The following is a 27961-nucleotide window of genomic DNA, read 5'->3' as shown; positions in this document are numbered from 1 at the left end:
CTTCACCTACGTCAGCCTACCTTTTCCCATCTTTTAAAGTGGCATAATAGCAGCTACCCCTTCGGTAGGGTCCGTCGTCGTTAAATGAAAGAAGTGTGTCGAGCGCTGTAAACTGCGATAAACTGTGCTGTCACTGTTTTCCGGGACCACGTGGCGCCAACCCGGGACCCGCCACCCAAGACTGCACAGAAATCAAGCCGTTCCGCTCCGACCGCCAGGGTGCGCTGTGACGCGGCTCGGGGCCCGGCGGAGGCCGCTCTAGCCTCTCCCGGGGGAAGTCGCTGCCCTTACCTTCAGCAGGACCTCGCGCCTCTGGGTCCGCGCCCGCTGGCATCTCCGCTCAGTCCTCCAGCTACCCACTGCCCGCCTGCCGCCCACCATGGCCCTGCTGCACTCTGCCCGCGTCCTATCCGGAGTCGCCGCGGCTTTCCACCCAGGCCTTGCTGCCGCGGCTTCTGCCAGAGCCAGGTAAGCAGGAGGAAAAGGAGCCGGGGCCACAGGCCTGCCCCGCCGAGCTGCCGGCGCCCCAGGACCTCTAAACCCGCCTTGAAGGCACACGCGGGCACCCTCACACACCAACTTTCTCCGCTCCCCTCTCGGATTCACAGGGGGCTGATGACTGAGCGTCCACATCTCACAATGACCCTTTGGGTCCTACATCCCACCGCTCCCATGTCCGTGGGACTGTCGGAGAGCGTGCCAGCGCGTTCCCCTGGGTTAGGAAGTATGTCCCTCTACGGCAGCCGGACTTCATTCGAGGTTGGGGGCGGGGGTGGGATCCAGACTCGCAGTTTCGGCTCGGTGGGGGGTGGGGGCGAGGGGAGAGCCCCGGGGCTGCGGCGCGGAGCAGGCCTCGCGCGGATTGGCTGCGGCGCCGGCACTGCCTCGCGCCTATTGGCTGAGGCGCCAGGGGCGCGTGTGCCCTTGACCCGGCCGCTCTAGGGGGGCGGCGGGGCTCACAGGTAGTGGTCTCCCTGGGCCGCTGCAGACTTAGACGGACTGCGGCTGACTGCTATTTGTGTGTCGGGGCAAGGACGCTCAACGGAGGAAGATTCTCGGGCTGTGGCTTTCGGGCCCGGCTTTCTTCTCTGCATCCTGTGACCTTGGCTCGCGGCATCCTCCCGCCAGTCGCCTCCTGAGTCACCAGTGACCCCTCCCCCAGCCGTTTGTCCCTTGGATGTAAGAGTCCGGGTGTAGTGACCCTCCCCCTCCCGCCTATTTTCCCTCAGGAGGTCTGGCTGTAGGAAAGTTGCCTTTCTTCCCCTCCCACTCGCTCTGCTTTTCGATCTAGTGAATATTTCTTCATCCAAGTTTCACAGAGCCAGGCACTAGACCTGTTCTAGATAGATACTGCAGTGATCAAACAAGCCCGAGGGAGGGGTCGGTGCCACTCAAAAATTCCAAATATGTTATTTCAAACTGTGTGATGTGTTGCAGAGAAAAAGTTGCAGAGCATGAAACGAGTCAGTAAACCCTTCTTAGTGGAGCGACCTAAGCCAGGCTATTTAATTCACTCAAGAAGCCGATTTGGGACAGTGCCCTTAATAACTCCCTAATCGGGAACCGAGTCTCCAAAACCACCGCAATCAGATATTAACTCCAAAGAGCGAAGCCTTGACCTCTTGGACGTGTCTTGGCCTTTTTGTTTGAATGCATGCAGGAAGCCTCTAAGCCGGCAGGACACTTTGTCCTTTCCAGACCGTGTACAAGTTTGCCCAGGCTTTCACTTTCTTCTCTCCCTGATTTGGTTCCTTCTTGGCCCACTGTCAAGCTGTGCTCTTTCAGGCAGCCTATCTAGTGGGCCGGAGTTAGGGAGGGCTTATTCCATGGACGGAGGAGCCTGGTAGGCTACAGTCCATGGGGTCCCAGAGAGTCGGACACGACTGAGTGACTTCACTTCACTATCATTTATGCAGCAAATTTGGAGAACAGAAAGCAGTGCCTAAAATTATAACCAAGTGACAGTCTGTTTCACCATTGTAAATCTCTTGTTCTCTGGATTTGACTGAGTGCCCTCAGCTCTGCTTACAAAGTGCTTGGTGAAAATCCCTGTGGCTCTGTCCTTTTAGTCATTCTTTCACTTTGACAGCCTGATTCTTTTGTGTCTTTTCCCCATTAGAATGTGAATTCCATGAGAGCAGAGACTTTACCTACTACTGTTCTATCTCAGCACTTACAGTGTTGGCTGGCATGCCTTTGAAATGAAATATTTTAACTTTAAACTTTGATTTTTAAATTAATGCAATAGAGACAAATACAACATTTTAGCATTGTATCTTAGTTCAAAGTCTAAACATAGGGGAACCAGAGTGGTGCAAAATGTGTACCAAAATAGTCTTAAAATATGTGAGCACCTGCAGTTGAGGTGTTCAGGTTTAACTATGATGCATGACTGAGTGACAGAAACAGGTGCCAGGCCTGGCTATGACTGTTGAGACAACAAGAAAGTAAGAACCTCCTTTCCTGCCACTGTGGATGTGATCTTTACCTAAAGCCAGATGGTAAAGTTGGAAAACATCTATAAAAAATAAACTCAACTGGTTGAAGTTTCTTTTTCTTTTTTTTTTTTTTTTAACAGCTCATTCTAATACAGTGAAACCATGGCAATTGGTATTCTGAAGAACTGGGTATTTGTCCTATGAAATACTTAATTTTCATACTTGAGTCATTTAAATGAACTAAGTTCAAGTGTTTCATATAGCTGCATTTTTTATACAGAAAACACTAAACATTTAACCTTATTGTGCTGTAAAAACATAGTAACATGAAATCAGACAAAGTCACAGGACAGTGAAGAAAGGAAAATATGCTAATGTATTTTATAGATATCTGTTCTCATTTAATTCTGATTATTTAATTAGTAGTGAAATAACTGAAAGAGTATCAGGAGACCCTTTAAAAAGGCAGTGTACAGTAGTGGTATAGTAACCAGTAAGAAGATCACAGTTGTATCATCTTTGCTGTTTTAGTTCTATGATCATAAGCAAGTCAATTAACTTCTCTTATTTTAAATTAAGAATGTGAGGGAAAGCATTTTAAAAACTATGAAGCACTAGGTAGGCCTGAAGAAAATTGCAGGGTTTTTGAGTTGGAGATGCTTATTTGCATACTTTGTACCTAACATCTTTTGGTTGGCTGGTAAACATTGCTCAATGGCTGAAGCTTTGCACTTTTGTCCAAAGTGCATAGATAAGAGTGCTTTGTAGGCCACAAGTTATCAGCATCGATTTTGTCCCTGGAGCACTCTTGGCTCCCACTAGTACTCTCTTAAAAACAGAGTTCTTGCAGTGTAGGTATAATCTTTACCCTTTTAAGCAATAGAATAATAAAGGGCATAAAGGACTCAAACATCCTAACTGATGTAAAACTAAATCAAATGGAATATCCCTGCTCCTTTATTTAGATTAAGATTTAATATTTTGAAATTCTTTTAGAATTCTTAAAGATACCACTCAGTCAGTTCTCTGCCAGAAGACTCAAGGTTGTGATTTCTGAAGAAATTTCTCTACTAGATAAACTTCTTAAAGAACTTGACAAATACGTGCTTTTCATACCCTTTAATAAGAAGGGCGCCTTCTCCTTGTGGTTTAGGAGCAGTGGCTCTGTCATTGTTGATGGAAGGCCTTGGAAATAGAACTGTGTTTTTAAAAGTGAAAATTGCTTATTGAAAGTTCTATGTCCTTAGACACTCAGGGCACTCCTTGCACTCATAATTTAATGATAGTGATACAGATGGGCAGATGGCTACATGTTTCCAGGGTCTGAATCATGAGTAGGATATAATGAAAACTTTCGCCAGGCATGGTTCAGAAATTGCTTCGGGATATCTGTTTGTTACTATTGCTTAGGTACTGAAACAGCCTAGCAGCCTAGAACAGTGAAAAAGAATGAGAAGGAATTTGAGTCCTGGCAGGAGCGCTAGTCAGGAGGAAGATTGATGCTATCTCCCAAGACTCCAGGAAAAAGCTGAGTAGTAATCCTTGAAAAGCAAGAAAGGCCTGCATCTGGTCATAAAGTTGTAACTTACGCGCCTTGAATTTTTTACATACTTGCCTCACGAGTCTCTGTACTAGTGGCAAGATGGTTAATAAAAAAAAAAAGTAGTGGTAATTACTTAGTGATACCAGCTAACATCAAGCACTCTCTGTGTACCAGGCCCTGTTTTTGAGTGTTTTACATTTAATAACTCCTTTCATCCTTATCACAACCCTCTGAGATAGGTACTGTTGTGCCCCCACTTCACAAGTAAGGAAGGTTGAGGCTTAGAGAAGTTCATTGATTTGCCAGTGCTCACATAGCTGGTAGGTGACTGAGCATTGGAATCCATGCTGTTTGCCCAGTCCTGACATTGCCCAGGGCAAGCTGGTAAAAGAAGTAAACGCCTGGAAAATCTGAAAATGGAATAATCCACCCTTTGACAAGAGAGAATTAGCTGTACACACCAATTACAGCTCCGGAGACTGAGACAGTTTTCAACTTGTCAGGAGAGCTTAAATTTACCTCTGCAGCCATGTCTGAGCAGCCGTCCCGTGTGCCTTGTGGAGGAGAGAGGTATATTAGTGCTGACTGGCCACAAGTTCAACAAGAGAACGATTGTTGGGGAAGAAATTCTAATGAAATAATAGTTCATCAGGCTTTCAGTGTGGGTAGTGTGCTGTGCTGTGCTGAAGCATTTGATTGGTTAGGATTGGATAGATGATTACTAGAAAAAGGTGGGCTATTTCACCTAAGTCATTGGGAACCTTGCTTCCCTAGCTTCCAGTTTCTACTACAACACCCTAGGCTCTTTCTTACCCTTAGCCTCTGCTTAGAATGCCTTTTTCCTCCTTTAATCTGTAGCATTTAGCTCTCAGGTCACCTCCTCCTGGAAGCCTTCCTAAGCATGTACTTCACTCCCCTTCCCCGGCTATCAGGCCCTTTCCTCAGGGCCCCCATGAATAATAATCTATGCCCTGAACCTGTCTTCATCACTGTACATTATCCCCCTCACCTCCAACCCCCAGCCTACATTGTCCATAACTCCGTACTGGTCACTCCACTGGGCTAATCTGGTGGTGAGGGATTGTGTTTTATTCTTTTTTTTACCCAACTCTTAGCACACAACAGGTTCTCAACAACTGATTTAGAGGTCAAAAAGACTTTGTTTTCTATCATATGAAACTATAAAAACACCTTTCTGTTCATTATCCCTGAAGGAAAAGGTCGAATAAGCTTTTTCTCAGGACAGTAATTTACCATGAGGTAAAAAACCTCAGTTTTATCCACTAATGCATCCATGCTGCCAGGAGGTTTATTGCGGGGGGTGGGGGAGATAGTGCTTTTCAGGGGTCAATCACAAAAATAGTTTTTGGTAAAAGATAGCCTGAAATTTTTATGTTTTCTGTAGCTAGGATTCAATTTTGGGAAGGTCAAATGAAAGTGTTGTTAGATGTTATTAACATTTGATCCCTTGATTAAGATTAACGAAGGATTGTGAGTGCCAGAGAAGTAATCACTGCTTACCTATTTGATCAAAACAACAACAAAATGATATAAACATATAACATGATTGTAAAGAACCTGGCTCTTTCAAATGTGCAGAACATCAAATAAAAAAAAAAACTGAGTTGGAAAAGAGAAGAAAAAAAAAAACTCATTGTACCTTAAATTCTTTTGTTCACTGAATTGCTAGCCAAAACTAAGATTAATCTACTAAATTTGTTCTAATTTATGCTTAAATAATCAAAGACATGAGAGTCAACATAAAGCATAGAGAAGTATTCTGCTTCCTAAAACACAGAATCTCTAATATCTAGACAGTTTACACAAAAGGTAAAAAGTAACCTTTCATATTGTTGGTAAAATCACCAAGAATGATTGATTGAGCAAAACCTTGTTAAAATGGCAACACATTTCATAGCTTCTTTTCAGATTCAGTTATTACAAATCAAAACAAAGTTCACTTTCTGAGGTTTGTCATGTAGCACCACTTGCAGCGTCTCCGTTCACTGACAAGGGATTGAACCAGGCCACTGCAATGAGTCCTACCCGTGAGGCTACCGTAGAACTCAGCTCCCCTAAGGTGTGTCTTACACATTCTTTCACAAACTGACACTTTAGGATAGTCTCTCAGTTTCGTTTCTGATACAGTAAATCTTGGTAGGCATATGCCATATAAATTAAGGCTCAAAGGCTGTTTTGGATCCTCAGTAAATTGTAAGAGAATAAAGGGATACAAAGACCAAAATGTTTGAGAGCAGCTGCTTTAGGACAACACTTTCTTCCCTTGAAAAACAAAAACCTGCACATTTATTTCTGTATCACTGTTGATCACAGTATAGTCTCAACCACTCAATAATTATAATCTTAACCAAAGTAACTTACATTTCACAGATAAAACAGGGGAGGGAATTGATGTCAGTCCTACACAAGCATTTAATTAGGCTTAGTAATCAGCATTTTAGTATTTTGTCATACTTAGAAATTATCTCTGTATCAATGATTAATTACTCTGTTAACTCATTATAATATGAATCCAAGATTTTAAGTTATTCAGAGATCTGAGAGATTATCAAATTGAGTACTCCAAAATTTACGGTTCTCCCAAAAATTCTCTCCAAAACCCATAACCCTAGTCTAATGATGAGAAGAACATCAGACAAATTCCAAAAGAGGGGCATCCTACAGAGTATCCCTAACCAGTACTCCCAAACAGTCAACGTCATCAAAGCAAGGTATGTCTGATACTGTTGCAAGCAAAAGGAGCCTAGGGAGACATGACAATTAAATGTAATGTGGTGTCCTGGAACAGATATAGAACACTGGGTAAAAACTAAAAAGTCTGAATCAGTTGTAGACTTAATGTAGCAACCATTGGTTCTTTCATTGTTAACAAGTGTACCTTACTAATATAAAATGTTAAGAGGAAACTTGTAGATTGGGTGTACAGGAGTTCTGTATTCAATTTTCTCTAAATATAAACTGTTCTAAAAAATAAAGCCTGTTAATAAAAAGTAAAAGAATATTATTACTGGGAACTTCCCTGGTGGTCCAGTGGTGAAGACTCCCTGCTCCCAAAGCAGAGTGCTGGGTTCGATCCCTGGTCAGGGAACTAGAGCCCACATGCTACAACTAAGATCCCCCACACCACAATGAAGATCAAAGATCCCACGTGCCACAGCAGAGTCCCAGTGCAGCCAAATAAGTAAAATAAAAAATAAATATTAAAAAATATATTATTACTGTTAAAATTTAAAATTTGTCCAAAAAAAATTGGTTGAACACAAATTTACATTTTCCATAATTTTGAACATTTAGGAGTGGTGTTGGGCTTCCTAGGTAACTCTGGTAAAGAATTCACCTGCCATTGCAGGAGATGTAAGAGATGTGGCTTTTTTTTTCTCTTCAATTGAAGGATAATTGCTTTACAGAATTTTGTGGTTTTCTGTCATATATCAATAAGAATTAGCCATTTATTTTCAGGGCAGCAGTGGAGAAACGGACATAGAGAACAGACCTATGGACAAAGTGGGAGGAGAGGAGGGAGAAGGGGAGATGTGTGGAGAGAGTAACATAGAAATTTACAATACCATGTGTAAAACAGATAGCCAATTGGAATTTGCTGTATACTCAGGGTACTCAAACAGGGGCTCTGCGACAGGCTGGAGGGTGGGCTGGGGAGGGAGATGCAGCTCTGATCCCTGGGACAGGAAGATCCCCTGGAGAAGGAAATGGCAACCTACTCCAGTATTCTTGCCTGGAGAATCCCATTGACAGAGGAGCCTGATGGGCTACAGTCCATGCGGGATCACAAAGAGTTGGACACGACTGAGCATGCACACATAGGAGTGCTGTTAGCTTCTTTTATCAAGTGAACTAGTGTAAATTTAGAAATAGCAAACCCACATAGAATAAAATGTATGCTTACATTAACATGAATAAAATATATAGCTGGGTATTTTAATCAAATTTAGTCTTATTTATCAAGGATTTAATTTATATGAACTTGAATTTCTAAAATGTTTCTGAGCTGCTTTAAGAAAAGAAAAATTGAGTCTAGCACATTTTAAGCACTAAAAATTCAGTTTTTGTAACAATTAGAACAGAGCACCTTTACTTTGAGGTTTTTATAATCTATTTTATCAGAGAGATTAATCTAATCAGTGTTTTCCATCTCTCACCAGAGATGGAAAACATTTAACATTCAGACACTCAGAGATATAACAAACAAAAAAGACTTTCTGAATTATACATGGAGACCTTATATCTCTTAAGATCTGTAACTTCGGACTTCCCTGGTGGACCGGTGGGGGCACGGGTTTGATCCTTGCTCTGGGAACTAAGATCCTGCATGCCAAAAAGAAAAAGCTATAAACTTCAGTTACAGGTGAGGAGTAAAAACACACAGTCAAGTCTTACTTAAAGAAAAGGTGCAGGGAACTTCCCTGGTGGTCCAGTGGCTAAGAATCCACCTGCCAACGCAGGGGACACGGGCTTGATCCCTGGTCTGGGAGGATCCTGCCTGCCACAAAGCAGCTGGGCCTGTGCAGCCCAACTGCTGAGCCTCAGTTCAAGCCCGGGTTCTGCACACAGCAACTTCTGAGTCCAGGAGCTGCAACTATTAAAGCCCAAAAGCCTAGAGCCTGTGCCCTGCAACTAGAGAAAGCCAACACACAGCAGTGAAGACTCAGCACAACCAAAAAACCATGCAGGGACTCACCTGGTGGTTAGCAGCTAGGACTCCACACTCCCAGTGCAGAGGGGCCGGGTTCGATCCCGGGTCTGGGCACTGGATCCCGCCTGCCACAACAAAGATCGAAGATCCCACGTGCCACAGCTACAACCTGGTGCAGCCAAATAAATAAACAAATAAAGATGCAAAGCAACAACAGAGTATCTGTCATCTCTCCCAGTGGAGAATAGAACTCTGCTATCCATTTCCAGAAATCACTAATGGGCAAAGCATGATGCCACATTCACAGTCTGTGTTGCCAACAGGGACTAGCTTACTGACCATAAAGGAACCAGAACCCCCAAATTAGTAGGGACTGGGGAACAAGCTAGAGAAACAGCTATTTAGGTGCATTTCCCTCTTGGGATTCACCCTGGTAGTGCACTCCCCCAGCGAGGCAGTTCACCTGACCTCACCAGGTAAATCCACTGGGCAGTGGTAGATGACCCCAAACACTGAAAGGGTAAGGTTTTTCTTTTAATTCTTGTTTTTGTACAACTTTTCAAAGGTTACTTTTCATTTGCAGTTATAACAAAATATTGACTATATTCCCTGTGTTGTTCAATACTTGCTTGAGCCTATCTTAATACCCAATAGCTTGTACCCCCACTCCCCCTGCACCCCTGTATTGCCCCTGCACACTCCCCACTGGTGACATTAGTTTGTTTTCTGTATTTGTGGGTCTACTTCTTTTTTGATAGGTTCACTAGCTTTGTTGTATTTTTTAGATTCCATGTGTAAGTAATATACAGTATTTGCCTTTCTCTGTCTGACTTAATTTCACTTAGCATAATGCCCTCCCAAGTCAATCCATATTGCCACAAGTGGCAAGATTTCATTTAAAGGATATTTTTTAAGGTAAAATCATGACTCAAACAAATATAAAATACTGGACATTGTTAAACATTTTAACTCAATAAGTAATAAGGAAATCAGTGCCGTATTACAACCGGTTCTAAATACCTGGCAATTCTTTGTCATCTTCTCCACCACTACTGCCCCAGCCTGGTTCAAGCCTTCATCTCTCTCTCTCGCTGGCTAAGGAACCAGATCTTTCAGTGATCCTGCTGTATTTCCTCTCCCTCTCTGCATTCAGCACCCCATCTTGTGACCAGACGAGCTATAAAAATCTGTTCACATCAATGTTCTTACCTGATCACCATCTGCCCTCCAAAAAAAAACTTAAATGATTCTGTATATTTTCACTGCATCCAGGGTAGAGCCCAGGAATCTGTATTTTAGCAGGCTTTCCAAATGATGCCCTTATCAAGTTGGGAAACAGGCTAAAATGCAGCCCCCTTGGTTGGGTGTATTACATAACAACTTTACATTGGCCTTGCTTCCTTCTCTTGTCTCATCATTTACCACTCAGCTTCTTACTGCCAAATTACTTGTGATATCCTTTGCCTGGGAATTCCAGGTCAGGTTTGGACTGCGTTGAAAGCATGTACATCCACCCTGTCCTTCCCAGGATGAGTCGGGTGTTCCCTGCCTTTTGCTTCTCACAGCATTTGTGTTGATACTGTTGGCCTTCTCCACTCTTCAGCAACTGCTGTGAAGTCTTAGGTATTATTATGTTATATTAGTGTCTGTTGCTATACTGTATGCATAGTAGACATGCAGACATTTCTTGAAGTGGATTTTTGGCAGATCCAAGTTGTCTCTGGCCATGGAAATCTAGGTACTGTGACTGATGTCTTATTTTTCCCATTTCAGCTCCTGGTGGGCTCATGTGGAGATGGGGCCCCCAGATCCCATCCTGGGAGTAACAGAAGCCTTTAAGAGAGATACCAACAGCAAGAAGATGAACCTGGGAGTTGGTGCCTACCGGGATGATAATGGAAAGCCTTACGTGCTTCCAAGTGTCCGGAAGGTAAGCTTGCTAGACATCTGTTTGATGGGGATAAATAACTAAAGGGCCCTCTTGAAGACAGACTCCTGGGTTGGGAGTCAGGAGACCTGGGTTCTAGTTCTGATACTCACTACCTGAATCACATGTGTTATCTGGGGTAGTCTCCTTAGCTGTAAAAGTGAGAGGTTGGAACTATATGATCTTTTCCAAGATTGAATTTCTATGATTATCTGTAAAACAGGCAAAGTGTAATGATGGTTGAGATGGTTCAGTGGCATCACCCACTTAATGGACACGAATTTAAGCAAGCTCCAGGAGTTGGTAATGGACAGGGAAGACTGGCGTGCTGTAGTCCATGGGGTCACAAAGAGTCAGACATGACTGAGTGACTGAACTGAACTGACTATAATGATTAATCCTAAGGATGCACAAAAGGTCCAAGAATGTAAACATTGTCTCTTGGTGATAGGAATAGCCCGTTGTGGATGAGGGTTACCATTGTTATGTCCCATTTCTCCCATTTTGATTGCCTTAATAAGACGCAACTACCTAAGCATGCTCTGTCCTTTCATCCTATTGAACTATTAAATAATTTTATTTTGTTATATTTTTATTAGTAGTCTTTTTACTGGTTATCACAACTGTAAATAATGTAACTAATTTTTAAAAGAAAGTATTTCCTTTCATCTGCACCTCCTCTGATGAAATAGCAATGTGCTGCTGTGTCACTTCCCAACATGGGGTAGTGATGTGTTGTTCCTACAAACAGCAGAACTAGGCATCCTGAGTGGAAGTTACTGAAGCGTAATTTTGGGTGACAGTAAAGAACCACATCTGAGCTTCAGTAGGCTGGCTCAGGCCCTTGTGAGCTGCTGCAGTAACAGAGCAGGGGCTGAATGAACCACCGAAAGAAGAAATTTCTGAGTGTAGGAGTACAGATTAGGTGTCATCTCTCTAAGGAGAAAAAAAAGGACTTAAGAAATAGCTGTAATGAGAAGACTCACAAAAACTGCCAGCTCCTGGGTCTCAGGTCGTGCAGGGGTTACTTTTGTTCTCAGTAAGTCAGTTTAAAGTATTTGGCGTGAGGCTTCCCTGGTGGTCCAGTGGATAAGAATCTGCCTGCCAGTGCAGGGGTCGTGGGTTCAATCCCTGGTCAAGAAGATCCCACGTACCTTGGCGCAACCAAGCTCACGTGCCACGACTACTGATCCCATGCTCTAGAGCCCATGCTCCAAAACAAGAGAAACCACTGCAGTGAGAAGCCTGTGTACCACAACTAGAAAAAGCCCATGCACAGCAATGAAGACCCAGCGAAATCAAAAATTAATTAATTTTTTTCAAAAGACCTGGATTAAAAAGAAGAAGAAAGGAAGATTATCTTCCTGAACAAGTTTTTAAAAAATAAAACTTAATTTAAAAAATTAAGTATTTAGCATGTGTTAGCTATTGGCAGAAGTTGAAACACTACCACGCACTTTTGTACATTATCTCCTACTCTTTACCTGAGTCACATGAGGTGTAGACACAGCTGTTGAGCAAACTGAGATTCAAGGAGGTTAATAATCACCCAGAGTCACACCACTAGTAAGGGTCAGCCAGGCCTCCGACTCCAAAGCATGAAGATACGTGACTGTAACTGTCAACCTTGCGACCCCATGGACGTAGCCCACCAGGCTCCTCTGTCCATGGGAATTCTCCAGGCAAGAATACTGGAGTGGGTTGCCATGCCCTCTTCCGGGGATCTTCCCAACACAGGGGTCGAACCCAGGTCTCCCACATTGCGGGCAGATTCTTTACCATCTGAGCCACTAGGGAAGCCCTCTTAGATTAGCATATACCTTGAAATACTCCTTTATGTATTCAGTTTGATTTTATCATCTTATATCTATTTTAAGTGTTGCTCTTAAACCTTGCTCTTATGCATTCCGAGAGTGCCATTTTTTCTTAAACCAAGAGATATCATATACCTACCCATTCACATAAAACCTAACTTTAAGAAATAATAAAATATGATTTAAAAATATAAAATTTCTGTGCTACTCATAAAATACATTCTAATTACCCTTCTTCTTGGACAGTATCTCCAAATTTTTTAAAAGAGGCTTTACTTCCAAAATTTAACTTAGAAAACATTTTTTCCTTATCTAGGCGGAGGCCCAGATTGCTGCAAAAAATTTGGATAAAGAATACCTGCCCATTGCAGGGCTGGCTGAATTTTGTAAGGCATCTGCAGAACTAGCCCTGGGTGAAAACAATGAAGTGTTGAAAAGTGGCCGGGTAAGTAGCACAGGCTCTGGCATCATACAGAGTCTGTTTTTAAATTTGACAGATTAAAAAAATAAATAAATAAATTTAACAGATGAAAGAAATTTGAAATAATTGAAACAAGAGAAGATGTATCACTATGTGTGTGATGATTGGAGGTGGCCACACAATGACTTCCTTTAGATGGTAAATTGGCACTCTCTCAATAAAAGATTTCCTATAATACTAATTCCTAAAGTGGAGTAGGAATATGAAAATGTTGTGATCTGACCGAAGATTTGCCACTGCTTTCGCTATTAGTCTGTGTGAGCTTATGTTCATTTTACACTTAGTGGCTTTTAAGAGTGCCAAACTGTGCCGAGTTTTAAGGCCCGAAGTTAGCCCTCTCACCCTCATGCCCCCACGCTTCCAGCTTAGATACAGGAAACAGGCAGAAAACAAGCCACAGGGGGACTGCTGGGGCCAGGACGAGTCTGGCAGTCCTCTGCCTCCTCTTCACAGCCAGCTTGCACAAAAAAAGAGAGCAGCCCATACTCACTTCTGAGTGTCTCCCTCTTCTCAGGGCAGAGAACATCACTATAGCCATGAGAGGATGGATGCACAAGGGACTCCTCGATGTTTCCTCCCTCCAGTTCCCTGGGGGGCCCCCTTTCTATGAAAGAAAGAGGTCCCTAAAGGTCACTGAACATAAGCTTTTTACAAACAGATTCTTGTATGCACCCACAGAGAAAGCAGAAGCCACTTCATGCACCTGGATACAGCCAGCCAGCCTGATATGTGGGCTCATGTGCATTACAGTTTACTTGCCTTTGAAGCAAATATATTTTTAAATAGATACATTTGTGTGTTTAAATATTTACTTTTCTGGGTAAGTCTGGGGGAAAACACACAAAGTAGCAAAGCTAAACTAACACATCTCCCTTCCCCATTCCCCAGGCCAGAATAAATGAGTTATTCACAAGACTGGTCTAAGTCAGTCCATCAGTTCATTTGAACTCCAAGAGAAGCATACACCCTCAACCCTAGGGTCATGTAGTATTTATTGATTGTAAGTCATGGACAAAATATGGTCTGACGGCTGTCTGTCAACCAACCAACTGTTGAAGTAAAGTGAAATCTTTCAGTCATGTCTGACTCTTTGTGGCCTCATGGACTGTAGCCTACCAGGCTCCTCCATCCATGGGATTTTCCAGACAAAAGTACTGGAGTGGGTTGCCATTTCCTTCTCCAAGGGATCTTCTCGACCCAGAAATTGAACCCAGGTCTCCCACATTGCAGCAGACGCTTTACCATCTGAGCCACCAGGGAAGATCCAGCCACCTGTTTACCCCTCATTAAAATGTCTATATTTTTCTGTAACTGTTGCTTAGTCTGTGTTCCTTGAGCAAATTACAGCTAAGACTGGCCTATCTTAAAATAACAGTTTAAATAAAATAACATCAGTTTCTCTTTTATAAATTGCCATGCCTTTGTCAGTCTTATTATCAGATCTACCGTTAGGTTTTTATTTCTATCATGCCGAAGTTTGCACAGGCAAACTTTGTTTACAAAAGAGTACATTAGTAGGGGTTCCCACCATTTAATGCACCGCCTCCCAGTCCAGAAGGTAGACTTATGTTTTGTAGAGCATAGTACTTTGTGGTGCCTCAAGCAAACAAACAAACAAACCCTTCTGTAGTTTCTTCCTCATCCCCTAAAGTTGACCAGTTTGTTTGAAGATTTACTGAGGCCATTTCCCTGTTACCCTAAAGATACTTTCAGATTATGAAAACACTTAGGATATGATTCATGTAATAATGTTATTCTAACATACTTGTTGACTTTTTAAGATGACTTGCTTTTTCATGTTCAGAGAGTCATTCAATTTCATCTAAGTCTAGAATAATATTTTAATGTAGTGGCTGTTGGTCATGTCTTTTTTCCTCTATATGAATCACTCCTTTTTCATATCTGGTTGAGGCGGGAGTTGTGTCCTGAAAATTTATACTACAGCACAGTATGACACTGACAATTTTCAGGCCAGGCCATAAGGAATTAGCTTCCACATCAGCAAAGGTGCTGGAAGGTGAAGAGCCAGCTCTTTTGAGAACCTGTAAGGAGAGTCCATCTGTCTCTTAGAAAATGGAATGAAAACAGTAGTGCCATTCTCTTGGTTCCAAATCTTCACTTGGAAGGATGCCCTCGGCTTCTGAAGAAGGAGGGTACTGGCTGCACGCTGCCTCTCTGTGGGCTTGAGCTCGGGTTGGTTAAGTCGTGGGCCCGTCGGGAGAGTGGCGCACCTCACTGACCACTCGCCTCTCTGCTTCAGTATGTCACCGTGCAGACCATTTCTGGAACCGGGGCCTTACGGATCGGAGCCAGTTTTCTGGTGAGTCTGGGAACTCCTTCAGGAAAGGGCTGTAAGACGGTCTGTAAGTTAGGGGTGATGGGGTTCCCAACTGTATATGTGTTTGGCTTCTGACCTGGAAGTAGATTTCCTCTTTCCACAAGGCTGGAAGATTTCCTGTTCTCTGAAAAATAAAGTTTGAGGAGGGGAGGAATGGAAGTACTTAGAAGAAACAATAAGGAAGAGATTATTATAAAGTATAACTTACTGAGCACATACGGTAACTAGGAGCTTTTATATTTTAACATGTTTAATCTTTCTGAGGGAGACTTAGTTAATGCCATTTTACAGAGGAAGAAAGTGAGCCCAGACAGATCCTTGGCTACAGAGCCCCGTATAATTGTCAGAACCTGAACCAACCCAGGAAGTCTCACTGCTCAGTCACCACTGTCTCAATCGTAGAGAGAAGCTGACTTTCAGTAGAGAAAAACGTCCTCTCAGTAAAATATACTAACTTCTTTTTTTTTTTTTGCCTCTTCTTTCTTCATTTTTCCATTCACTTTCATTCGATCTTTTAGCAAAGATTTTTTAAGTTCAGCCGGGATGTCTTCCTGCCCAAACCAACCTGGGGGAATCATACACCCATCTTCAGGGATGCTGGCATGCAGCTCCAGAGTTACCGGTACTATGACCCCAAGACATGCGGCTTTGACTTCACAGGCGCTATTGAGGACATTTCAGTAAGTGTGGTTCTCAGGGCAGGAGGGGGAGGGAACAAGGAATAAACCTCCTTGTGGAGGTTTGATGTCTCCTGCTTGGGTCTCAGTATCCAACTTAAAATACTGGGATGAGGGACTTCCTGGTGGTCCAGTGGTTAAGGCTCTCCATCCACTGCAGGGTGTTATGGATTTGATCCCTGGTCAGGGAACTAAGATCCTACATGCCACGTGGAGTGGCCAAAAAAAAAAAAACCCACAAACCAAGATGAGCTAATTCCCAGACCTCATGTTATCGTCGTTACTTATCAAATAATGGCGACCCTGTGGCATTTCAGGTAAATGATCTCCTGTAAAGCTGCAGAGTAATCTCTTGGTCCTTGTTCTCTTTAGAAAATACCAGCGCAGAGTGTCATTCTCCTGCACGCCTGTGCCCACAACCCCACGGGAGTGGACCCTCGTCCTGAGCAGTGGAGGGAGATGGCGACAGTGGTGAAGGTGAGGGGTGAACTGACCGGTGACCGTCCTGCCTCTAGGAGCTGGCCTTGGACGCTTCAGTTGGCAGAGTCTTAGCCGTGAGAATGCACCTCAAGGCTGCATGAACTTTCCACACGTTGTGTAGTCACCGGGAAAGAATTCCTCATTTGCATAATTAGCAGTTCTGTAATTCATGATACACCAGGAGTTTGAAAAATCACCTTTTGTTCCTCGGCCAAGACTTATGGGATTCTGATAAAACTTGTCCCTGGCTAGTCTGCACAGCTAGCCTCCTCAGCCCCGTAATACCTGCCGGTGGCGCCTCCCCTTGCCCTGGTCAGTGGTTACCCGGTCTCCCTTTCACCCACCGTTTCACATCCCCTCCTGTCTTTGCCCCTCTCCTCAGCACTGCCATTAATTATTCACAGTGATTCTCATTCTTCTCTGAGAGAAGGCACTCGTCAAAGTTCCCAAGGAGGGAGATACTCCTGTTGCCTCACGTCCCCATTCTCATTCCTTTCGGTTTCCCCTTTCTTTGGATTCTGTCAAACCTAAGCTGCGAACAGAACGAGTCAGAAAAGCATTCAGAGAACACTTTCCAAATGAGATGGTTATAAAGAGGCCTGGAATAAGATGGCCTGCCAGAGTCGCATTAGCCCCAGGAGAGGCTGAGGCTAGTCCTACGTTGATTGGACCAAAAGGATTACCCAGACCACTGTGGGCCTTAGAAGAGCTTCCTGTTTGGACTTCCCTGGCAGTCCAGTGGTTAAGACTCTGCTCTCCCAACGCAGGGGGCACAGGTTCGATTTCTGGTCGGGGAACTAAGATCCTCCATGCTGCACAGCTGGGCCACAAAACAAGGAAACAGTTTTCCTGTTTGACCACACAGCATTCTTTCCAGATTGGATCATCTTTTCTTAATGTCTTCTTGAAGGATTATATCCACCAACATAAAATATATATATATGTTAATTTCTTAACTCTAGGAAAGTTAAACATCTCCAAACTGACACCTGGGGACAAAACTGTTGACTCTGAGCAAAGCAGGCATGGTCCGATAAGCACAGGTAATCATCTGGGGCGTCTTGAGAAGGACTGCCTAAAGCTTTGGTCATCTTTTCTTTCCTTCCCAGAAAAACAATCTGTTTGCATTCTTTGACATGGCCTACCAAGGTTTTGCCAGTGGCGATGGTAACAAGGATGCCTGGGCTGTGCGCCACTTCATCGAACAGGGCATTAATGTTTGTCTCTGCCAGTCCTATGCCAAGAACATGGGCTTATACGGTAAGCTAAAGGACTGAGGATGATGTGTGTTCTGTTGAGATTGAAGAAGTGCTGGGAGAGGGGGCCACAAAAGTGTAGAGTCAAGGGGGGAGGGATTGTACATGAGGATGTGGTGTGTTTTTTTTTTGTTTTTTTTTTTTTGGGTTTTTTTTTTTGAGGATGTGTTTATAACAGTTATTTTTGCAGTGCTTCTAATGGAAACATATAAGACATAGCAAATTCAATCATGATTGCCTTTATCATTTTCAGAGAACCAGAAGACAAGATCCATTTTGTCTTTTCAGGTGAGCGTGTGGGAGCCTTCACTGTGGTCTGCAAAGATGCCGAGGAAGCCAAAAGAGTTGAGTCCCAGTTGAAGATCCTGATCCGTCCCATGTATTCCAACCCCCCTATCAATGGGGCCCGGATTGCCTCCACTATTCTGACCAGCCCGGATTTGCGGAAACAATGGTAAAGGCGATTTGCACCTCCCCAGCCATCTGCCTTTCCCACCACTGATCCTTCAAAGCTCCCTTATACTTGGCTTATAGGGGCATGCAGTTATCACTCAGCTTCCATAGATGGAAGGGGAAGAAGGAGAGAGGAGTATGCATTTTGTCAGCACTTTCAAACAAATAAACTGGTTTTCCCCTGTAAGAGACAGGCCTAATTCAGAAACAGCAGTTCCCTGTAGTCCATCATCTCCATGTTAAGTAAAACCTGCCTTCTCTTAAACTGAAAACTTTTTAATGAATGTTTTATTTTTTGTTTTTATCCTAATAATAGCAAGCATTGAATTGGTATTTCTGCATATTTTTTTTTTTTTAAATATTTATTTATTTATTTGACTGTGCGGGGTCTTTAGTTGCAGCATGTGGACTTTTTCAGTTACAGCATGTGAACTTTCACTTGCAGCAAGTGGGATCTAGTTCCCTGGTCAGGGATTGAACCTGGGTCCCCTGCATTGGGAGCCCGGAGTCTTAGCCACTGGACCATCAGGGAAGTCCCTATTTCTGCATATTTTGTATTATCTATACTATCTGAATCTGTTGGTACCTGTGCTCTAAATTAGTGTTACTCAGAAAAAAAGATTCTTTTAATTACAATCCACATAAAGCTTATGTCTTACATCATCACCTATGTATGTATGAATATATAACTGAAACTATATACATATATGTATACACTATATATGTGTGTGTGTATATATACACACACAGCTTTCAAAACTCAATATTTGGTCTTCCTGAGCTATACTCCAATTTTTTTTAAAATGCCAATTGCCCCCAACTATACTGAGTTTATGACCTACTAATGGGTCATGGCCACAGTTTAGAAAACATTGCTCTAGATCAGGGGTTGGCAAACTGTTCTGCAGATCAAATCTAGGCTGCCCCAATTCTAGTAAATAACATTTTATTGGCCCACAGCCCTACCCTCTTCTTGATTAATTTGTATGAATGCTCTCATGTCACAACAGCAGAGTTCAATAGTTGTTAACAGAGGGTTATACAGCCCACAAAACCTAATATATTTATGATCTAGCCCTTTAGAGAAAGCTTACCAACCCTTGCTCTATATAATTCAGAGTCTTGGAAGATGTGATTTGTTATGTAAGGGTTTATCCTGTATAGCTGATTAGCTGAGGGGTAGATCCCTAAGCGGCTAATGGGATAGAAAAGCTAAGTCTGTAAGAAACTTCATCCTCAGCTCACTTGGACATCATGTGACAACTATTTTTTCTACCTTAAATTAATCCTACGAACATTGAGGGTAAATAGAGTCTGGTTCAGGATATTTCAGATATATGCTAGGCTTACTAAAAAATCAACTACTTTTTAAATGAGAATTTTATTTTTTTCTTTTACAAAATTATTGTATGATTACATTTCAGAAAATTTGGGCAAGTCACTATAACCCAGACTTTTTTTCCCTTTGCTGTTATTATTCCTATTGTAACATGAATAATATGTCTATGTATTATATGTGTGTATATATATTAGATATATATGCGTAGGGTTGGTTTGTTTTTGTCACAAAAAATTATAATAACCTTTTTTCCTTAATTTTTAAGTGGTTTTTAAAAAAGATTTCCATGGTCCTTAATGTTTATCAAGATGTTTATTTTTTTTTTAATGTGTGCATTTCAATATTCATTTGAAGTCTGTAGTGTACAGAGATGACAGAGATACTGTGCTAGGTGACTAACATGTGGGTCCCTTTGGGGAGTTTGTAATCTAGTGAGAGAGATAACATGTATAGCATTGATACAAGACAGACAGACAGGACAAATGCTGAGTAAAGGAAGAGCTATTGATTAGTGGGAAGTGAGGGAGGATGTGATGCAGACAGCATCATTTGACTGTGCCTTGAAGAGAGAAGGAGCTCTTTTCCAAAGAAAGGGAGGCGAAAGGAAACTTGGAGGGAGAGATGTGCGTGAGGATCAGCACAGGTGCGTGATGCACATCATGCAGGGTGTGCTTTGAATGTCGCGAGTTTTGTGGGAGAAACACTGAGTGTAAGGAGGATGCAGAGGGCAGCGAAGCTGGGAAGGTGGGAGCAGATCATGTACTTTGATATTGTTAAGAATCCAGATCTTCATTCTGTGGACAACAGGGATCGTGGATGTGATCCTTGGGGGCACTGGTAGCTGAGGTGGCCCTGCATCTAGCCATTTCATGTGCTCAGTGCCTTTAGGGCCCAGGCTCAAAGTGAATGGAGCTGGATGAATAGGACTACAGGAAATTTAAAATCAAATGCCATCCTTAGTGGGGCCAGGGGTTCCAGCTCCAGCCAGTAATCTCACTGCTGGTGCAATGTTGCCAGCTTCTTGTTTTTTAAGAGAGGCTGCAAGTCTACATCTTTATGTGCAAGTGCCAAATTTAGGAGTGTTTAACTGGGTCAAATAAGACCCAACTAAGACTCTTATTTGACCTTTAGCTGGCAACATGTAACCTCTGTTCTAACTCTGCATGACACCATCATAGAGAGATGGTTTGGAAAAGTGAACACATAAGAACAAGGAGGTAAATTCTTCACAGTCATCTAGCTGGTAAGAGCCCACAAGAATTGCCCAGAGCTCCACAGGAATGGAATGAAAGGGTAGTTCCTGAGGAAGGGGGAGACTGTGTCTTGAATCCAGAAGACTGCTTTCTTTGCTCCCCCAGGTGGAATTAACCCTGTCTTCTCAGGGCTCTCTTAGCACAGCACGAATCTATTGGTTCATAGCTTGTCCTGCTTTGTTCCATAGTCGGTTGTTTACAGGTATGCCCCCGGCCACGGGTGGTGAGCCTTTAAAGGCAAGGGCCAGGTCTCAGTCCTCCCTTTCTCCTCAGCACTTAGATATGGCTGGGCACATAGTCATTTCATAGCACACTGTCTTAACTGTGAAGGTGGGAATGTTTCCTCCATCCATGTTAAAGAATAAGGTAATATTTTACTGTTTAATTTGAAGGTTTTGCCCCCTGTATAAAAGATGGAGAGCCTTAGCCCTCCTAAGTTTTAGAATGATTTATTCATTCTTCTTTTTTTGTAACTTGAAATTCTAATTGGCTTTATTAAATAATTCATAAATTGGGCAGTACCCATCTGGTAAGTAGAAAGGCACTCTGTTCATTTTCCTTAATAACTCAATTACGTCAACTATTTTAGTTGCCTGATCATAGTGCTCTGATATAAAGCAGAAGGCTATCAAATAGCTTTCTTCCCAGACCAGGACTTGGTCAAGAACAGAGAATTGAGGCACCCTGGGAGAGTACTCAAGGGAGGTTATTAATAAAAGTGCTGAGAGCTGGCTTATCTGTCAGTGCTTGGCCAGAACTGAGCTACATCTTGGGGAATTTTTTTTTTTTTTTTAACAGGTTGCAAGAAGTAAAGGGCATGGCCGACCGCATCATCAGCATGCGGACTCAGCTGGTGTCCAACCTCAAGAAGGAGGGCTCCTCCCACAACTGGCAGCACATCACTGACCAGATCGGCATGTTTTGTTACACAGGCCTAAAGCCTGAACAGGTGAGGAGACTCCCATTTCTCTCCCACTGACTAACTGGTCAGTCCTTGCAAACCAGAATTCCTCAGGTCACCTGTGTATTTAGGATTACTCTAAGAAGAATCAGTTTGAAGCCTTTTTAGGTAAAAGAAGTATGAAGCATTCATTTCGTTTTATTCTTTGTTAGTCGTTTACCTTTTGTTAGTACTATACCTATCTGTTTACTCTGTGAAGTTACAAACTTCTGAAGAACAGAGCTTGTCTTGGTCACTTTTATGACCAGCACTGTTTCTCAAAAAGATTCCAGAACAAGCAAGAGCCTGAATATTGATAGGAGAAGTAGCTATTCCGTAGCTAGATTCTGGATCAGTTTTTCTAGAAATGCTGAATCTAAGATTTTTTTTTTCACCTGTCCCCATCTCAGAATTCAACATCCTACTTTAAGATAGCTATTTAAGATAGCTATTTATTCTTCTTTTGTTCTAAGCTAACACACCAAACTCTAGGAATGGGTTTAAGTGAGAAAACAGAGCTTCTGTTATTTTTTTTCTGTTCTAACCATTGGCTAGTTGTGCTGTGCCAGGGCTGGGGAGACCAGCCCCCTCAAACAGGAAGGACCCACACACTCTTCTCTCGCAGGTGGAGCGGCTGACCAAGGAGTTCTCCATCTACATGACAAAGGACGGCCGCATCTCTGTGGCGGGGGTCACCTCAGGCAACGTGGGCTACCTTGCTCACGCCATTCACCAGGTCACCAAGTAATTCCCCTGGTCAGTGGGAACAGAGACAACCTTCCTATCTTCAGCCTCTGCTGTTATGAGATTCACATGGAGGAAGAGGGAGGGTGGATGGTGGTGAGCGGATCATTTTTTTCCAACCACAGTACTTTAAAACTCAGCGATTGAATGTGTTTCTCAGAAAAGAACGTGCAGTGAAATAGGGCAGAGGCACCTGTGACTGGTGTCGGGAACTTTGTGGCTGTAAACCAAACTCACCGTCATCCTTTATTTCCAGTTTTTCCACCAGAGTTTACATGTACGAGAAAGTCCAAAAAAAAAAAAACAAAACCCTGTCAATCACACCATTGCAATATTTCAGAAGCTTTAAGTGAAACACCTTTTGGTGTCACGGGTTTCTCCGTAGAACCAGCCTGAAAACCGCGCCTGTTAGAGGCTTTGTCAAAATACGAAGTTCTAACATTAGCAGTCAGCCTCACATTTGTCCTCCCGTGACTGAGCAACTTGTCAACAAACTGTATTATGGAAATCATGTTTTCTTCTTTTTTTTTTGGAAATCATGTTTTACAGCGAGTCTGCTACCACTGTAGTGGGAGAAAATAAAAGATGCTCTTTCCCAACTTATTTAAGAAAAAGAGAAAGAAGGCTCTCCTTTCTAGTACCTGCAGGATTTTAATGTTCCTCTTTTCTCCCTAATCACTGCTGTTCCTTTCCTCGGGCACAGAGATCTGTAACTAGCCCAGATTTTCATCCTGTCCTACTCCCAGAGTGACCATCAGTCCCATCCCATAGGATTTACTTATTTGAAGAATGAAGAACATTATTTACTGCTCATCCCAATACCCTTGCTTTTCTCGTAACTGCACTTTATTTTGGCATCCTCTTCAGTGATGGTTTATTTGGCATCCTCTTCAGTGATGGTTTATTTGGCATCCTCTTCAGTGATGGTTTATTTGGCATCCTCTTCAGTGATGGTTTATTTGGCATCCTCTGCAGTGCTGGTTTACTTGGCATCCTCTTCAGTGATGGTTTATTTGGCATCCTCTTCAGTGATGGTTTATTTGGCATCCTCTTCAGTGATGGTTTGCTTGGCCTCCTCTGCAGTGCTGGTTTGCTTGGCATCCTCTGCAGTGCTGGTTTGCTTGGCATCCTCTTCAGTGATGGTTTACTTGCCATCCTCTGCAGTGCTGGTTTGCTTGGCACCCTCTGCAGTGCTGGTTTGCTTGGCACCCTCTGCAGTGTGGGGATGTCACCTCTGCCCAGCTGGCCCTCGTACCTCTGTGCGGTGTGGTCGTGCAGTCAGTCATCTCATCAGGAGTCAGGCAGAGCAGGGTAGAACCGGGAAAGAGGATATTCTGGGCTTCAGTTTTAACCTTTGTGTGCTGCCAGCTGGGCTCAGGCTTCACCCTCTGGAAAGAAAACCATTTGCTCTAATCATGTAGACTTATTGCAGCCTGATTTCTCTGTTACAATAAAGTTACTGTAGATCCAACCTGTCTACCACGTTATCTTTTTTCTTTAATGGGATGAAAAGGTATGAGTGGGTATATATCCCCAGAATCTGGAATTGTGTCCAGGTGACCATAAGCCAAGAGATGTTTTAGCTGTTGCGAATGTAAACTAAAGCCACATCTTAGGTGTCATTCCTTATATCCAGTCCAATAATGTTGAAAATGTGGGTATAATCCTTTGGACCTTGGGGAAACAAGTGAGTGGAGTACCTCAAAATCCTGTGGCTACAGGCAGTGATGAGGAGATGATGGGGAGGTGGCAACTTCAGATATCTACATGATTCAAGTAGGTAATGTAAAGAAATAGTGCATGTAGAGTAAAAAAGTGATGTGAACTTGATGTGAGATGCTTATTGGTGACGAGCCAACATCCTCAGAGTGAGACATAGTAGAGAAGTAATTGACAGGTACTGTGAAAACAAAAACCCAGGGCTGCAGATCTTCAATTTTTCAAATAAAATGGAAATCCTGATTTTTTTTTTTTAGGAGGTCTATTGATGCTTAAAAGCTGGCAACTAATTCTTTTTTTTTTAATGACTTATAAGCAAGATGCAAACTAGATCACCATTGTGCAGCCTCTACCATAAAGTCACATACTCCGTCAGCAATTTCCTGTCACCTTATACTTCATGCCAGGAGCCATTCATGACAGGACAGCTCTGGGCAGACAGGCCGTGGAGCAGGGGTCAGGCCCAGAGCCCATCCACAGTGTTTTGATTATAGTTAGAAGGGGAAAGCGGGCTCACCTTGGTCCTTCCCCTTTGTATCTCCTCACTCTCTCAGAGAGAGACACAGCGCATGATGGGCTCATTCCCGCCTCTTGGCTCTGCATGTTCCCGTTGCTAATGGATATCCCAAGGTGATGAAAGGTCAAGTGAATGGACTGAGTCACTGGATGTCTTTGGGAAGGTGTCTTAAATGGGGAAACAGGCAACAGATTAGTCAGCGGCTCTGTAAAGGAGCTGACTGCCTATCATAGAAGAAACTGCTTAAAGTCACCCTGTCTGGAACCAAAGTGGTTGAAAGTTGGCCATCAAGACCTCAGCTGGAAAAGGAACTTGACCACGCGGCCGACCTTGTTATTTTTTAAACACATCCATTTCCAGCTCACCCTGGACTAAGTTCTATTCCTCACCAAAAAGTCATGCAGGGTGTGAACCTGATGTTTTTCTGACAGTTCAGTCTGTTTGCCACCAACCTTTTCCTTGTTTCCTACTGGAGTCTAAGATGTTAATATTCTTCTACTTGATAGAGGAGGTGGTTTGCCTGCCCAGAAAGAGGTCATGCCTTTGTTTCACTATGATTTAAGGCAGAATAGTTCTCAAATCTGGATTTTTAAAATATTGATTCCCTGGTCTTACCTCCGGGCATTCTGGCTCAGTATGTCTGAGGTAAGGCTTGGAATTTTTTTTTTAATAATAATAATAAAAATAAACTTTGTAGGTGATGCAGAGATACAGCCGACCCATGGGCCAGCCATTGGGTGCTATTAGACCAAACTGCCTCATGCTTACCTCTAAACAACTTAAGTCCAGCTCATTCAACCAACTTGAGAATTTTGTTTTTGAGAATTTTTTCCTTACTCCTAGGCTGTGGAAATTTTTTAAATTAATTTTTATTAGAGTATGTTGATTGGAAAAATTTTAATAGAAATTAATGGTTTGTTTCTATCTAATAACTGAAAGGCCAACTTTTTCTTTTTTTAAAAGTCTTAAAAAAAAAAAAAAAGTCTTATAAACATGTTGGGGACAGTGTTGCAAATCACATAATTGACAAGGGATTTGTATCCAGAATATATAAAGGAATCTTACAACTCAATAAAAAAAACAATAACTGGAAAAGGGGTCTGAATAGACACTTCTTCAGAGATGACATTCTAATAGCTAATAACCACATGAAAAGATGCTAACATGAGTCATCAGGGAAATGCAACTCAAAACCACAATGAGAATCACTTCACACCCACTAGGATGGTTATAATCAGACAATAGCAAGGGTTTTCATGGATACAGAGAAACTAGAACCCTTAAGGACTTCCCGGGCAGCACAGTGGTAAAGCATCCACTGCCAATGCAGGAAACACAAGAGACGGTTCGATCCCTGGTTTTGGAAGAGCCCCTGGAGTAGGAAATAGCAGCCCACCCCATTATTCTTGCCTGGAAAATCCCATGGACAGAGGAGCCTGGCTGACTGTAGTTCACGGAGTTGCCAAGAGTTGGACACGACGGAGCACACATGCAGTTATACTTACAGAACATTTATACATCTGCTGGTCAGAATGTAAAATTGGACAATTGCTTTGGAAAACAGTCTGGCAATTCCTCAAAAGCTTAGATGTTGTTACCATTTGACCCAGCAATTCTACTTCTAATGTGTTTACCTAAAATAAATGAAACATGTGCATACAAAAACATGTACCTGAATGTTCAGTGTGGCATTATTCATAAGAGCCAAAAAATGGAAACCATAAACGTCCAATCAACAGATGATTGAATAAGCAAAATTTGATATACACATACATACATGTAATAATACTCAGCAATCAAAAGGAATAAAGTACTAAAATATGCTTCAATATGAATGAATCTTGAAAACAGTTCATGCAGGGCACAAAGTAGATTAGTGGTTGCCAGAGGCTTGAGAGAGGGAGGAATGGAGAATGAGTGCTAATGGTTGCAGGGTTTTGGGGGTGAGTGATGACAATGTTCTGATATTAGGTAGTGGTAACAAGCAAAACTCTGAATATACTAAAAACCACTGTACTGAGCACTGAAAGTATGAATTCTGTGGTAAAATTCATAAATCACAGCAAAATCATTTATGTTTTAAAAAACCTGAAACAGCTCAGATGTCCTTCAAAAGTGATTAGTTGCACAAACTGCACAGACCATGGAATATTGTTCCTCAGTAACAAAACATACTCCTTGCATGAGTCTTCCCGCAACTATGCTGGATAAAAATAGTCAATCCTAAAAATTTACAGACTTTAAGACCCAATTTATAGAACATTTTTTGAAATTGAGAACCTTTTAGAAATGGAGTTGACTCCCATGGATGAGTGATTGAGAGGAGTTACAGAAGGGGGTGGACTTGCTGGAGGGAGGTGAGTGTGGTTATGTTAATATAAGGGCGACAGGAGGGATCCCTGTGGTGATGGAAATATTCAGAGTCTTGAATGTGGTGTATGTATATTTGTAAACCCCACACATGATTAAGTTGTATTGAACTAAAATATACACCAAAAATGACTATAAATGTGACTGAGTAAATGGAACATGAGCAGTGGATCAAGTCAATGTCAGTATCCTGGTTGTGATACGGTACTGTAATTGTGCAAAATGTCACCATTGAGGGAAACCAGGGAAGCAGTACACAGAATCTCACCAGCAGGGACCTTTGATGCATGGAGAGGAGGTAATATAGATGAGACCATTGGAATGCCAAAGGTTATGTGACAACTTCCAAGTGGCACACAGCCAGAAACAGAAGCCAGGGCTCTGGACACTGATTCCTTCACTCAACAAATATTTGTTTGAGTGACACCAATGCCTCAGATGCTCAGTTGTGGAATCCAGGCCCTAGGGTTGTAACTATTAATATGAACAACTCTCAGGCCAGCCACAGCTCAAGGAGGTACAGATGACCCCTCGCTATCCTGAGTTTAAAAGTCCAGAGTCTCTGTCTGTGGGTGTGAAGGCAAAAAGGGAAACAAAGGCAGACAATGAAGCCAAACAGCCAGGGCCCACGGGGTACCGGGACTGGCAAAAATACCAAACCTCCCTAAGCTCTTCCTAAAAGGAAGCAGAAGTGTGTGGTTTGGCCAAGGGACCCAGAACTAAAAGTAACAGGAATAAATACAGGCGGGCAGAGTGCCCGGACTAGTTTGGGACAGTGTTTTCAGGACGAGGATTAGAGAGCTGGTAGACTTATTGGCAACCCACTCCAGTATTCTTCACTAGAGAATCCCAGGGACAGGGGAGCCTGGTGAGGCCATCTATGGGGTCGCACAGAGTCGGACACGACTGAAGTGACTTAGCAGCAGCAGACTTATTGGAAAAGTCCCTGATGCTGGGAAACACCGAGGGCAAAGCTTTGGGGATGAGGATTAGAGAGCTG

At 42.8% G+C, this 27961-nt stretch overlaps 1 protein-coding gene across 2 annotated transcripts; it reads left to right on the top strand.

Moving 5' to 3' along the window:
* Positions 1-190: 190 nt before the first annotated feature.
* On the top strand, positions 191-23826 carry GOT2 (glutamic-oxaloacetic transaminase 2). 2 transcript variants are annotated; one of them, XR_006340506.1, is made up of 11 exons: positions 191-468; positions 10427-10583; positions 12711-12839; positions 15136-15195; positions 15732-15893; positions 16263-16367; positions 17480-17630; positions 17915-18080; positions 21470-21620; positions 22237-23464; positions 23547-23826. XR_006340506.1 is itself a non-coding variant. In XM_043898636.1 (10 exons), exons 1-10 carry the CDS (start codon positions 380-382, stop codon positions 22357-22359), a joined length of 1293 nt encoding a protein of 430 aa, XP_043754571.1. In that variant the 5' UTR covers positions 191-379; the 3' UTR covers positions 22360-23826. The 2 variants fall into 2 exon arrangements, 1 of the variants encoding a protein (XP_043754571.1); XM_043898636.1 differs by having other exon boundaries at positions 22237-23826.
* Positions 23827-27961: the final 4135 nt, after the last annotated feature.

Source organism: Cervus elaphus, chromosome 4 (assembly GCF_910594005.1).
Source record: "Cervus elaphus chromosome 4, mCerEla1.1, whole genome shotgun sequence".
In the NCBI taxonomy this organism is placed as follows: Eukaryota; Metazoa; Chordata; class Mammalia; order Artiodactyla; family Cervidae; genus Cervus; species Cervus elaphus.
The sequence above is the reverse complement of the archived record's forward strand: the minus strand, read 5'-3'. Positions and strand labels throughout refer to the sequence as shown.